Here is a 13,145-nt window from a genome sequence, read left to right on the forward strand (position 1 = left end):
TCTCAGGTGGATATTTGTTAGGCAAGCTAAATAATAGATAATTTGCTTGTTGCTGCCGATAACGAACTGGTATCGTTTTATAACTAGATATGTATTCTTCGCTTGGATAATAAGCAATAGTATACTGTATACAGAGTTTCAGTGATAGCTTGTCTGGAATGCAATTTCGGCAGCTACACGCGAATAATCAGAATAAGCCCCCACGCCATTGGCTGTGGCAATTAGCACCTTTTTCAATCAATGACCTTGAATTATTGTACAGCTGTGCAATGTTTTGGTACAGAGTGACGGCCCATCAACTGTATATTTTGAAACCTGAATTTAAGGACTGTAAACACAGGCAGAGGGTGAGTCAACATGTCAGTGAGCCTTTTACAGTGATATGGAGGGATTTACAATGGTCCTGTGACAATGTTTTAACACAAAAATCTTACCTATTGTGCCTTTAAGGTGACTGTAAAGGTAAATCTGTGAATGGCTTCAAACTACATTGAATGGTGTTATTATGGTCGGTATTATGTATGTGTAGGTCCCTGGTTTAGCCACAATGAGATCTGCACAGTCGTTGTTATGGCCCTTGAGCAAGGCCCATAACCCTGGGAATGGATTGCTCCAGGGGAGGATTGTCTCCTGCTTGGTCTAATCAACTGTACGTCGCTCTGGATAACAGAGTCTGCCAAATGGCATTAATGTAATGTAATATTAAGCATCAGCAAAATTAGAAAAACCATATGCATTACAATATGAAATTATGTTTTAATCTATTCCTATGTGGGGATTCATTGGGTGGAGTTCATTTGTTTTCTCTGGCTCTGAGCCATTGGCTTAGGTACCTTGATGATCAATAATTAATCGACAATAAATGTTTTTCAAGAAGATAAACATATTTCCCTGGTATAATAAATAATATAACGTGGTTGTATTTACGTTTGTAACTAATTGTTGGTTTGTTCATTTAGGTTTATTTTACGTTTAATTAGTTAGGCAGGTGCCTTCTATATCTTCAAAGTGGTAATTCAATGGCATTCAGAATATTTCTCAAAACGACGCTTTCGTACAGCAACCGTAGGTATTTCCCCAACTTTCGGTAAAAATACAACTCCCATGACCACTCCTTTTGCACTCACAAAGAAGTTCTTCCGGTAATGACAGTCGTGGGATACTGTTGAACATGGCGAATATAGCGGCTGCTGTTGTTGCCGCCGCTGGTAGAGATCCTGCTGTTGATCGGTCTCTTCGTTCGGTGTTTGGTAAGTTTGCGTGACTTCTATGCTTCATATTTTCCCAGTGAACAAAATGCTTGCAATAGCTAGCTAGATCGGTGATAGAAATTTACTCATTTAGAATCCGTATAGTAGTAGTCGCTATGTTGCAAACACTTGCTAACTAAAATTAGCTAGCGACTTGTGCAGCTTTCATTAGCTTCTATTACTAGCGTAATATGAGCTATAAATAAAACTTTTAAGTTATGTTTGCTGCTCCTGGATTTTAACAGTTGATTTCCATTTGGAATTATGTGAAGCCGCTATTCTTGTGTTCACTGGGCTGTGTGGTCTGGGTCATACTGGCTAGGTAGCGAAGTTGGCTATAGCCCGCACGCTGGTTGGTTAGGCAACCGGTTAGCTTGTGACCAGACCTTGCTCTAAAACAGTGGGCATGCCAAATTTTCTGTTCTCTTTTTCTTAGTGGGAAACATTCCTTATGAGGCCACAGAGGAGCAACTGAAAGACATCTTCTCAGAAGTCGGCCTGGTCGTCAGCTTTAGGTACAATTTTATTTTAAAGCTCAATAAACAAATTGTCCCAAGTCAAAATCAATCATGAATCATAATATTATCGTGCTAACTTTGAGATCTACCAAGGTATGCAAGAAGGAAAAAAAACACCGTAAGTTGTATAATGTTTGCTAATAATGTCAGTAAGTCTTTGAGATAACTGATAGATGTTGAATAACTTTCCACATTCCGCTTTTGTTTCTTGCTAAGAGTGACAGAAATTGTTAAATGCACTGCATTTATTTAGCACTTTAATACAATTGACGCATCTCATTCACACACGATTCTGGGGATTAGCTCAGGGACACTTCGACACGGCCCAGACAGGGGATCGAGACGACAACCCTCCGACTGCCGGACGGTCGTTGTTAACTCCTGAGCTAACGTAACCTCCTGAACTAATACGGATACCTCATCCAGCTGACTAGAGTAGAGGCTGCTTGATGTGCGAATTTGTCATAGCCCTTGTTCCTGTGTGTCATTGGGTGCATTCGCCTCCCTTGTAGATTAGTGTATGACAGAGAAACGGGGAAGCCCAAGGGCTATGGCTTCTGTGAGTATCAGGACCAGGAGACGGCCCTTAGTGCCATGCGGAACCTGAACGGGAGAGAGTTCAGCGGCAGAGCCCTCCGAGTGGACAACGCTGCAAGCGAGAAGAACAAGGAGGAGCTTAAGAGTAAGCGTGTCCTTTACAGCTCTCAAAACAAACCGTTGTAGTTTTAAGATAGCAGTTTCACAAACCCTCTGCTATACATTGTTCACCTCCTTTAAGAAATTGCTAGAAATTGTAGTTTAACCAGAGCCTGGGCCCAACATTTTCTCCCTGTTTTCAGGTTTGGGTACAGGTGCCCCTGTCATTGAGTCTCCCTATGGAGATGGCTGCCAGCCTGAGGAAGCCCCAGAGTCCATAAGTCGCGCTGTGGCCAGTCTGCCCCCAGAACAGATGTTTGAACTGATGAAGCAAATGAAAGTGAGTATAATCCAGTTGGCAAAATACACCTTGTGAATTACTACAGTCCTACTGGATGCCTCCCCCAATCACGTTTTTAACAGCTTCTTCAGTCATGGAAGCTTACTAGCTAGGCATTGTGAACATGGAAAATATATTTCTTCAGTACTGAGGATTGGTTGGTTTTAATTGAACAGGCTTGCTGCTTGGTAGCTGAGTGTGTTTTGAAGAATACTGTGTAAGGAGTTGTGGCATCATATACTTTGTGTGACTGCCATTCTACAGTCGTGTTTGATGCTCTTTATCATTAGAGTAAGCTGTGGCCTGTCTCCTCCATTGCTCGTTCTCTCTCAAGCTGTTGGCGAGCTCCAGACAGCCACAGGCATTGCTGCCTGGTCAAGAACTAGTCCTTGCTTCTAAGAACTAAATTCATGGTGTTTCCCAGATTCTGTTAAAAGGATATCATCGTATAAATACCTGGGTATATGGTAGGGTGACCGGCTCATTCAAAACCTGGTAGAGAAATTTTGCTGGGCTTCTTGAAATGAGGCTTTGAATTTGGAGATTTTTCATCACATGTGGCTCCCTGTTGAAATAGGGTTAAATGAATAAAATAAATAATCCAAAATGTTAGTAGATGCTACTGCGCACTAGTCTAAAAGTTCACAAGCTTTTCCCCTGCCTGCTGCTGACTATAAATGTATGTTATCCCAGGATTGGGGCAGTTTCTGTTAGAACAAACATTAGCAATGGTGTTTGGAGAATTGTTGGTGGTTCAATGAACATTCTACAAAGTGTAGCTGTCTAGACTTTTAGTTTGGTAATTGTCGTCCCCCTTATAGTTCTTAAGGAGTGCACCTACATAACCTAATACCCTGCTGGTCCCAGGTCAGTGGCCATGTGATATGAGGTGTTGTGATTCTGGATCAGTAGTGATCGAATAAGGAAGGTCTCAAGGTACAAGAAATGCTTCTGATGCCTCTTCCTCGCTCCCCAGTGTACTGACACACACAGGTTTGATCTGTCCATTTGTGCACAGACTGCTTCAGAGTGGGAATGCTGGTAGAGGGTCAGTTTTTACTCTTTGAGCTTGCAGTGAATATGGTTGGGATACGGTAAAGAAAAGCCTGATTCAAGGCGAGTGCTTCTCTCAACATCCCTTATGAATCTGTTTAGCATATGGTCAGGATCCGAGGTGTGCAGTCTCTCCGGGGCGGCTTGTAGCACACTGGTTAAGGTGCATGACTGGGATCCACAAGGTCGGTGGTTCGATCCCCGGTTTTAGCCACAATAAGATCTGCCCTTGAGCAAGGCCCTTAACCCTACGTTGCTCCGGGGTAGAACTGTCTCCTGCTTAGTCTAATCAACTGTAAGTCGCTTTGGATGAAAGCGTCAGCCCAGTGACTTGTATTGTAATGTAATGCACTCTGGACTGGCTTTATGAATCGGGACCCTGATCGTGCCGGTGCTTGTCGCGTTTCCCCAGCTGTGTGTGCAGAACAGCCCCCAGGAGGCCCGGAACATGCTGCTGCAGAACCCCCAGCTGGCCTACGCCCTGCTCCAGGCCCAGGTGGTCATGAGGATCGTCGATCCCGAAATCGCTCTGGTGCGGTCCGTTCCTCCACCCAACCCCGCACGCACGCACACGCATGCGCACGCACGCACGCACACACACGTGCACATGCACATGCATGTGTGTAAACTTGGCCGTTGTGGTCTGGGTTAGGGCCAGATTGACAGTAAGTTCATTCATTCCAGGAAATGAATTGAAACTCGGGTCATTTAATATGAAAAAATGAATTGCAATACATTGTGCCCATTTTTCAATTCTGAATTGACCCGAACCCTGACTGATTGCATACAGGACCCACAGCTGAAATGCACAGACATAATTTATTGGTAAGTACAGTGGCGTATGAAGTACAGCGTCTATCTAGCTCTGCAAGCGCTAAATAATTCACGACTCTTGTAGTCGTCAATCTTTGATCGTTTCAAGATTTGGACCGTTTCAGTGGCTTGGGGGGGCTGTTGTTCCCCGAGATGTACTGTTTGGTATTAATAATTGTGCCGTCATAAGTTATTTTATTTTATTTTATTTTTTATCAACAGAATTAGGATTTTCCCGTCCATGTTTTTCAGAAAATGCTTCACCGTCAGACGCCGGTTCAGCCCCTGATCGCCAGTAGCCAGGCTGGTGCAGTGCCAGTGCCCAGCCAGCCCCTGCCCCAGCCCAACATCCCCGTCTCTCAGCCTCAGCCGATGGTGAGTGCAGCCGCACGCCTTCCGCCCGCCGTTCTGCTAAGGTTTTGCTTGAAGCTTTTTTAACACGTGGCCCAGGTTAGTGTCGTAAATGAGAATATGTAAAGGTTAAATAAATAAATATTACGCACGCGTAAAACTTCCTCATTGTTAATTCTTTTTTAAATTAGTTAGTTAATTTTGTGCATTTTTGTGAAGCCTTGAAGACATGTAGTACCTCAAGCAGGGCTCATTCATTCACTCATTCATTATCCTAACCCGCTTATCCTGAACAGGGTCGCAGGGGGGGCTGGAGCTTATCCCAGCATACATTGGGCGAAAGCAGGGCTGACTGGTGAAATTCCTAGCCCCAATGACAAAATCATATCATATGTTATTCCCGGGCCCAAGACAATTCTATTCACCATAAGATCACAGACCATCGGGTGCTCTGTTGTCTCCTGCAGATGGTGACTCTGGTCTCGGGGATCGATTGGGAGTCTTAATTCCAGAGAGGTTATCAGGAATAGTGAGGCCTGTCTGACGCTTGATTTCAGTACCAGAACTAATCTGAGGCTTGAATGAGTCCAGCTGAGCCATCCGAGGGATTTGCAAAGCTTCTCGACCGTTATTTTAAATTATTCTACATCTATGCGTATGAACAAAGCTGTCATACCAGGTGATTGACGGGTACTCCATCGCTCCTCTGTGTGTTTGTGTGACGCTGGTGCCTGTGTGTCTGCCTGTGTGTGTGTCTGCCTGTGTGTGTGTCTGCCTGTGTGTGTGTCTGCCTGTGTGTGTGTCTGCCTGTGTGTGTGTCTGCCTGTGTGTGTGTCTGCCTGTGTGTGTCTGCCTGTGTGTGTCTGCCTGTGTCTGTGTGTGTGTGTGTGTGTCTCTCTGTCTGTCTGTGTGTGTCTGTGTGTCTGTGTGTCTGTGTTTACGGTGTTCAGCCAGGCATGCACGTGAACGGCGCCGCCCAGATGATGCAGCCCCCTCAGATGGTGGCTGGCGTGACGGGGCCGATGCCCGGACAGGGGCCGCTGGGCCCTGCAGGTAAGGCTCTGCTTCCTGCTGCGTCTCAGAGCCAGTCGTGTCCTCGGGGCCGGTAGCCATTTTGTTTTCCTCTGATCTTTTCTCCACAGTCGGGATGCAGCCCCAGATGGGTATTCCCCAGGGAGGTCCAGTTCCCATGGATAGGGGCCAAGGTAAACTGACATGCTCCCGACTCAAGGACTTCATTCTTCTGTTTGTATGGGTTTTCTTCTTCTGTTGATGGGCTTGAAATTAAATTAAAATGCAACTTGTGCAAGTGTACAGTTATTAGCACGCAATTATTAGCATTTTATTAGCAAGTAATCTTCCTTGTGATGGATAAATTTCATGTTGTGTGAGAAGTTTATCACTCTCTTACAAGGGGGGGAAAAAGATAAATGCTTTTGGGACAAATTATCCGTTCATAAAGCCATGTGGTGATGATTATAGTTAAAATGTATTTGGTCTTTGCACTCTGTGAAAAAAATCCTGTTGCAATCCCATTGTCTGTCAAAGCCACTTTGGTAAGTATCAGTCTCTTTTCAGTGACAGTGTACCCCTGTTATGTTGCTCCTCTTGCGTGTGTGTGCCAGTCTGTGGCTTTACACTTGGGGTTCAGGTGAAACGATTCCCTACTTTTCTCTTTTTTTTTTTCTACTCTGCTCTCCTTTCTGTGTTTCTCTGTGTGACCACCGGGGGGCGCTGCGCAAAGCTCAAATCCAGTATTGAGACAATAATGCTTTGTTGTCCTTTAAGTTTCCGACAAGCATTCTTCCTGCCTTCTTTGTGAGCCTGAGACAGCAGGAGGAGGGAGAAAATACTCCTACCTCTCCCTCCTCCCCCCATAGTGTGTGTTTTATTTTTAATTTTTTAATTTTTTAATTTTTTTGAGAGCGAGAGAGATTAGAACCCAAGTGTGAAGTCCTCTCTGGTTTCTGGCAAGTGGCAAACACCCGTCTGGTGTGCTGTTTCTGAGCCTTGTCTCTCTTCTTTATTTGCTGCGCTCCCAGGAAACCCTCAGCACTCTCCTGTAGGACCGTCAGGGCAGGCCGCTATCGATCGGTCACAAGGTATCGCTAGCGCACCCAGTTCATGGCCAGCATAGAATCATGCACGCAGGACTATGGGCTGGCTAGGGGCAGTGTCAGCTGGGGGGGTTGTTTGTGATGGAACCAGTGTTGATCTCATCAACTCATTGTCTAGTTGGGTCTAGCCGCGGAGATTGTCATCTCTGCCTGTAAGTTAGACTTCTGGACCAGGCAGTTTAATGGATTGTGGCACCAGTACAAGGTGGCAAGGTGACAGGAAGTCTGATTATTTCCTTCGCATTTACAGTATGTGCCTTTCAGAAACCTGTTGCGTCAGAACCCAGTGAAGGTATGTTTTGTGAACGTGCAGTAATGGGCAGGTGGGGCGATGGCTTTCGTGCGAGACAGATCTTTAGCGCTCTATTTCATGTGGTCATGGTCCTTGCTTTTTGCTGTATCTCTCACTTCCTCCTGTGGGTGTCGTGGTTGGGTTTGCGTTTTTCGTGTGTCTTTCGTGTGCCGTGTTTTCCGTTTTTCTGCCACTGCGTGTGCGCGTTCGGCTGCGCGCGCTGCTCACATACGATGGGGGGGGGGTCTTCCCGCAGTGCCCATGGCGGACCCACGGGCCCCTATGCGTGGGGGTGTCCCTCCGGGGCCTGCTGTAGTGGCCCCCAGGGGCCTGCTGGGGGATGGCCCCAACGACCCGCGAGGTGGCACTCTGCTTTCCGTGACCGGGGAGGTGGTGGAGCCCAGGTGAGACACCCAAAACAAGTCGCAAGCATCGCCACGCGAGAGATGACCGACTGCGGTGCGAGTCATTCTTGAGAGAAAACAGTGCTGTACTCACTTTGCACAGCTATTGTTGACGTTGATCCTTTGTTGTGTGTCCGCTTGTGTGTTCAGCCGGGGATTCATGGGAGCCCCTCCACACCAGGGCCCCCCCATGCATATGGCCCATGTCGGGAGCGGACCCCCACCTGATATGCGAGGACCCCATGATATGAGGGGTGCCCCAATGGGTGAGCCGAGGGGCATGATGGGCGAGCCCAGGGGACCCATGATGGAACAGAGGGGGCCACCCATGGATGCCAGAGGTATGAGGAGATGGAGAGAGTGCACTAACTTCAGGATGACCGCAATTCAGCTCCTTGTTCGGTAGTCAAACCAAATAATGGTTCAAAGAGTGTTACCTTTGCTGCACCCTGCTACGTGACCTGTTTTGTCTCCGGGGCTACAGTCGCTGGGTAGCATTGCTGAGAAATTAGTCATCCTTTTTTTCGCTTGCAAGAAGACTGGTGTCCGTGTCCCGTGTACTTTCTCTGCTGGCTAATTCTCCTTAACGATCGGCACGTCACGTCCTCGTTTAGCGCCCATCCCCGGGGCCCGGGACCCCAGGGCGGTGGAGACCCGCAGTCTGGACGCCAGGGGCCCAGTGCCTGCCCAGAGGGGGCCCATGGCAGCGGGAATGCAGGGCCCCGGCCAACACGCCATGGTAACTCGCGCGCCCACTTTGGCCGTCGCTTCGTGCATGCGCGACGGTGGTCCCGCACTAACCGCTGTCCTCCTGTGTGCACACGCGTACCCCAGCAGGGCCCTGGGCTTTCGGGAGTTCCTCAGACGGGCGGAGGCGGAGGATTCAGCCCCGGTCAAAGTCAGGTCACCTCTCAGGACCATGAAAAGGTGGGTGCAGCTCTCGACAGGAAGAGATGTTGAGGGGGGTTCTTATGCAGACTTGGCATGGTAACACCTCGTGGTAGCATTCTCCAAAGCTTACTGCTGTTCCTGATGTCAGGATAAAGACGAAGAACAGGCTCAACAAGTGTTTGTGTGGTGGCTCAGGTGTGGGGTTCAAGTTCCCATGTTCCTGACGCCATACAATGGCCAATATGACTGACTTGGAACTGCAGAATGGGCTCTTGGTGCATGAACCAGTGCATTATAAAGCCAAAATGATTCTGCATTGAAAATTTACTTGGGAACGAACATTGCCTTCATTGAAGCAATTGACCAATATGCATTTAAAACAAGTAAATATAAATGCATAAAATATGCGAGACCTCTGGTAATTGATTTGCAATGTTATTCAACACTGAATTGGTTCATGCATGCTACAGGGTGGCTCTGCGTCAGTGTGCCTACAGTGTCGTGAATAAGTATTTGCTCCCTTCCTGATTTCCTCATATGACATGTCATACTGAATGGTTTTCAGTAGCCAAAACATAATATTGGACAAAGGGCAACTGAGTAAACACAAAACACATTCTTGAATTATTCCATTTATTTAATATAAACACCCATATCACCCAAATGAGAAAATAATTGCCCCTTTAGTTACTCAAACAACCAATTAAAATCTGAGTGTAAACTGAGGAACTCTGATATTTGTGTAGATGTAATATTTTACTTTTATATACAGTGACTCCAAACAAACTTTTCAGGACAAACTCCGCTACAGTAGTATGGCAGCAGTAAGTAGGTCAGAATCATATGTGGGCTGTAAATTGCTCTAAGAACACAGAAATTGGACAGAACTTTTTGGACGACGCAGATCCCATTGTGTCTGGTGTAAAGCAGACGCAGCATTTCACAGTAAGGAACCTCATGCTACAGTCAAACACGGTGGTGTGGTGTGCGGATGCTTCGTCACTGCACCTGGGCGGCTTGTTTAAACAACTGTTTGATGACCTTTGTTATTTGAAGAATTATTTAAATGTGCTTTGTTCCCTTTGTCTAATATTACATTTTAGCTAGAGATCTGAAACTATTCACTCTCACACAATCAGGAGGAGGGCTAATGCTTTGTTTACAGCACTGTTTGTTTGATTGTCTTACTATGCCATTCCAAAGTTATCATGTTTGTCAAATATTATCAGTTTTATAATTACAATTCCCCCGTTCCCATGCATTCTCACCTGAGATGCTGGCCCGTGATCACGCCCGTGGCACCTCACTGCACGGCCCACACATTACATTACATTACATTATTGGCATTTGGCAGACGCTCTTATCCAGAGCGACGTACAGTTGATTAGACTAAGCAGGAGACGATCCTCCCCTGGAGCAATGCAGGGTTAAGGGCTTTGCTCAAGGGCCCAATGGTTGTGCGGATCTTCTTGTGGCTACACCGGGATTAGAACCACCGACCTTAGGTGTCCCAGTCCTTTACCTTAACCACTACGCTACAAGCCGAGTGGGGCCATGTCGAGTGACTCACCGCTGCACGTGGCTCGCCCTCCCCGCGGGTGGCTCGCCCTCCCCGCGGGTTGGCTCACCCTCCCTGCACTGTCTGTCCTGCCCCCAGGCTGCCCTGATCATGCAGGTGCTGCAGCTGACCCCGAGCAGATAGCCATGCTGCCCCCCGAGCAGAGGCAGAGCATCCTCATCCTGAAGGAGCAGATCCAGAAGACCGCGGGCGCGCCCTGAGGACGCTGAACCCACGTACGTTTCCGCTCTGTTCCGGGTCAGAGAGAGAGAGAGAGAGAGAGAGAGAGGAGAGAGAGAGAGAGAGAGAGAGAGAGAGAGAGAGAGAGAGAGAGAGAGAGAGAGAGAGAAGAGAGAGAAGAGGAGAGAGAGAGAGAGAGAGAAGAGAGAGAGAGAGAGAGAGAGAGAGGAGAGAGAGAGAGAGAGAGAGAGAGAGAGAGAGAGAGCGAGAGAGAGGAGAGAGAGAGAGAGAGAGAGAGAGAGAGAGAGACTTGGAGATTGTGTTTTTAGATGGGTCATATTGCCACCATAAGTAATGCGGGGGATCGTGTTCTGCTCTGAATGTTCCTTTTTATGGGATCCATTTTTATTTATTTTATTTATCTCGGTCGTACGCATTCTTTGTATTTTATTTCTCGCTTCGTACGTAAAAGGAAAGTACTGTAGCTTATCTTTCAAATATCATTTTTTCCTCTTTCACTTGTTGATTTACAGGTCTGGTTGCAGTTTCCCTCCCTCTGCTGGCACATGCGTTGTGTTGCCTGGAAGATGCCTGTACAACACGAGCCAGTTTCACAATTGTATAATGTGTATTTGTTACTGTGTGTGCGTTTAATATTTTGTGTTTTTGGGGCGGGGAAGGTTGTCAGGTGCTACAATGCCTCAGAGGTAAAGCAAGGTGAGGTTTGTGTGTACTCGCAGCAGCAAGGAGCCACTGAAATGGTTCAGGACAGGTTCCAGGACACGACAAAGACCTGTTGAAATGGTGTCTCTTGGGCAGGTTGAGGGCCAGGGTATTGCTATGTCACTTGGATACCGTACCATTCTTTTGTATATTGGCTGTTATTTTAAAATGGAGACTGTCACTTATCCCCCCTGAACAATGTATGGTTTTCTTTGTTTTTGAATAAAAACGTCACATTTCCTTTGTCGTTTTAAAAAACTTTATTAAATGGGAGTCATCTTCAAAGCAAGGGCAGTTTACTTTTCTCAGGAAAATCAAAACCTTACACCTGATTTACTGTAGATTCAGACGCCAAGATTCAAACATTCTGCATAAGGTTCTCTGGGTCATTACATTTTTTTCCCAAAGCAAATCCATTACAACAGATGCCTCTTCCAAACAAGATATTTTGTGCAGATATGTTCAGGTATTGGTCTGTAAAAAGCATGTGAAGTTCTTCATTTGGTGTAATGTGCAATGCTGTGAACCGCCTCTTCTGCATGCATGAGGCTCAACACAATTTCAGGTGAATAACAAAAATGATGTGAGCAGCATTAAGTATTTACAATATTTACATTCAAATGCATTACAGTTTAGGCAGGACTGCTGGTGCAGAGTTGCATATACTACATCTAAGAAAGGATGCACAGTTCTTCCTCCTCCTTTGGGCCTCGTTAAAGTTCACGGAGGTTATACGCAAAGAAGTGTGTACAGTCGATGTCCTGATTTATAAAGCCGTATGTACACTGAACTGCATGCAACTCCTCATAAATCTGTATGAGCACAAGCCCAGTATCCAGCTCCATGAATTCGCGATTAAAAATAAATGGCTAATGGAACGGCCATTGTGAATATGACTTAAATCAGCCTTTCCTTCCAATGAATTGTCGGAGGAATCTGATGGTCTCTATCATATGGCAAAGCAAAAAATAAACTTCATTGGGAGAAATTGACACTACGGAGGAAGGAGCCAGACCGGCTATATTGTTTGGTTTTAGCATTAGCAATAAATGATAAGTTATGAAGAGGTAGCATGTCACAGAAATGTAAAAAAAAAAGTGATCGGAAATTAAATTGGATGCTACATTCATACATACAAATGAATAATTGTCGTGATTAATTGACGGCACTTACGTAATACGTTAAAACTTGAGTTTGATTACACTTTTTTTTTTTTGCGGCAGTTTCTCGATTGCAAAGATGAAAAGCAGATAGCCTACACCCACGCAAGTATACAGATATTACCATGTAAATATATCCCATCCTAAACCCCTCAGCATCGAACTGAAATCATATTGTTGTAGTTCGCATTCAGCGGTCGAATGGAGAACAGGATAAAAAAAACACTTGAAATGTATGCGTCTGTACTGTGACACTATACGCTTCTCAGGCATAAGATGAAACTGAATTAAACATGGGAGGCGTCACCCAACCGCCAACATATATGTGTTTTTTTAAATCCTCCCTGGACAGTCTGGACGCTTAAATATGCAGTTTCAGATCAAACCCAAAAAGACAGAAACTAGAGAGGACGTTCCTCTGGGTTATGATTATTGGAAGGCTGTGGACTATGGTATGAAGTGAAGGGAATTGAGTGAAACCGGTCTGTCTGACATTTGCTGTATGGGTTTTCCACTACTTGCCATCGGATTCGTCAGTTTCCACCGTCTCCAAAATGTTTGTACGCTTGTTTGTCAGTTTCCGTAGAAGTGCGCACATTCTCCGGCCAAGATAATTATTTGTATAAATCCCAACTTTTGCGTAATTATTGGCGTAAGCTTATTTTCAAGCTTCTTTTTGTGCATACGCAGTGCTTATGAGGGGGGGAGGGCAGGACTGTTTATGATGGGGTATTGATCTTTTACCAGGCTCAGCACATTTAATTTTGGGAGTGGAATCTGCAAAGTATTTGTGACTCCTCACCTAGAGTTCAAGAAGCCAAATCTGTTGTACAACAAGATTAGGGTGTGCCTAGATAGT

The 13,145-nt window shown here is 45.9% G+C and overlaps 1 protein-coding gene across 1 annotated transcript; it reads left to right on the plus strand.

Moving 5' to 3' along the window:
- The first annotated feature begins 1,103 nt into the window (after positions 1-1,103).
- cstf2 (cleavage stimulation factor, 3' pre-RNA, subunit 2) lies at positions 1,104-10,444 on the plus strand. Its single transcript, XM_061233541.1, is given in 16 exon segments — positions 1,104-1,250; positions 1,687-1,765; positions 2,281-2,450; positions 2,608-2,744; positions 4,210-4,329; positions 4,863-4,985; positions 5,912-6,014; positions 6,104-6,166; positions 7,004-7,063; positions 7,329-7,370; positions 7,627-7,774; positions 7,925-8,115; positions 8,389-8,513; positions 8,609-8,701; positions 10,323-10,353; positions 10,356-10,444. Coding segments are annotated over 16 exon segments (1,653 nt in total). The 5' UTR covers positions 1,104-1,171.
- Positions 10,445-13,145: the final 2,701 nt, after the last annotated feature.

Source organism: Conger conger, chromosome 3 (genome assembly GCF_963514075.1).
Source record: "Conger conger chromosome 3, fConCon1.1, whole genome shotgun sequence".
NCBI classification, from domain to species: Eukaryota; Metazoa; Chordata; class Actinopteri; order Anguilliformes; family Congridae; genus Conger; species Conger conger.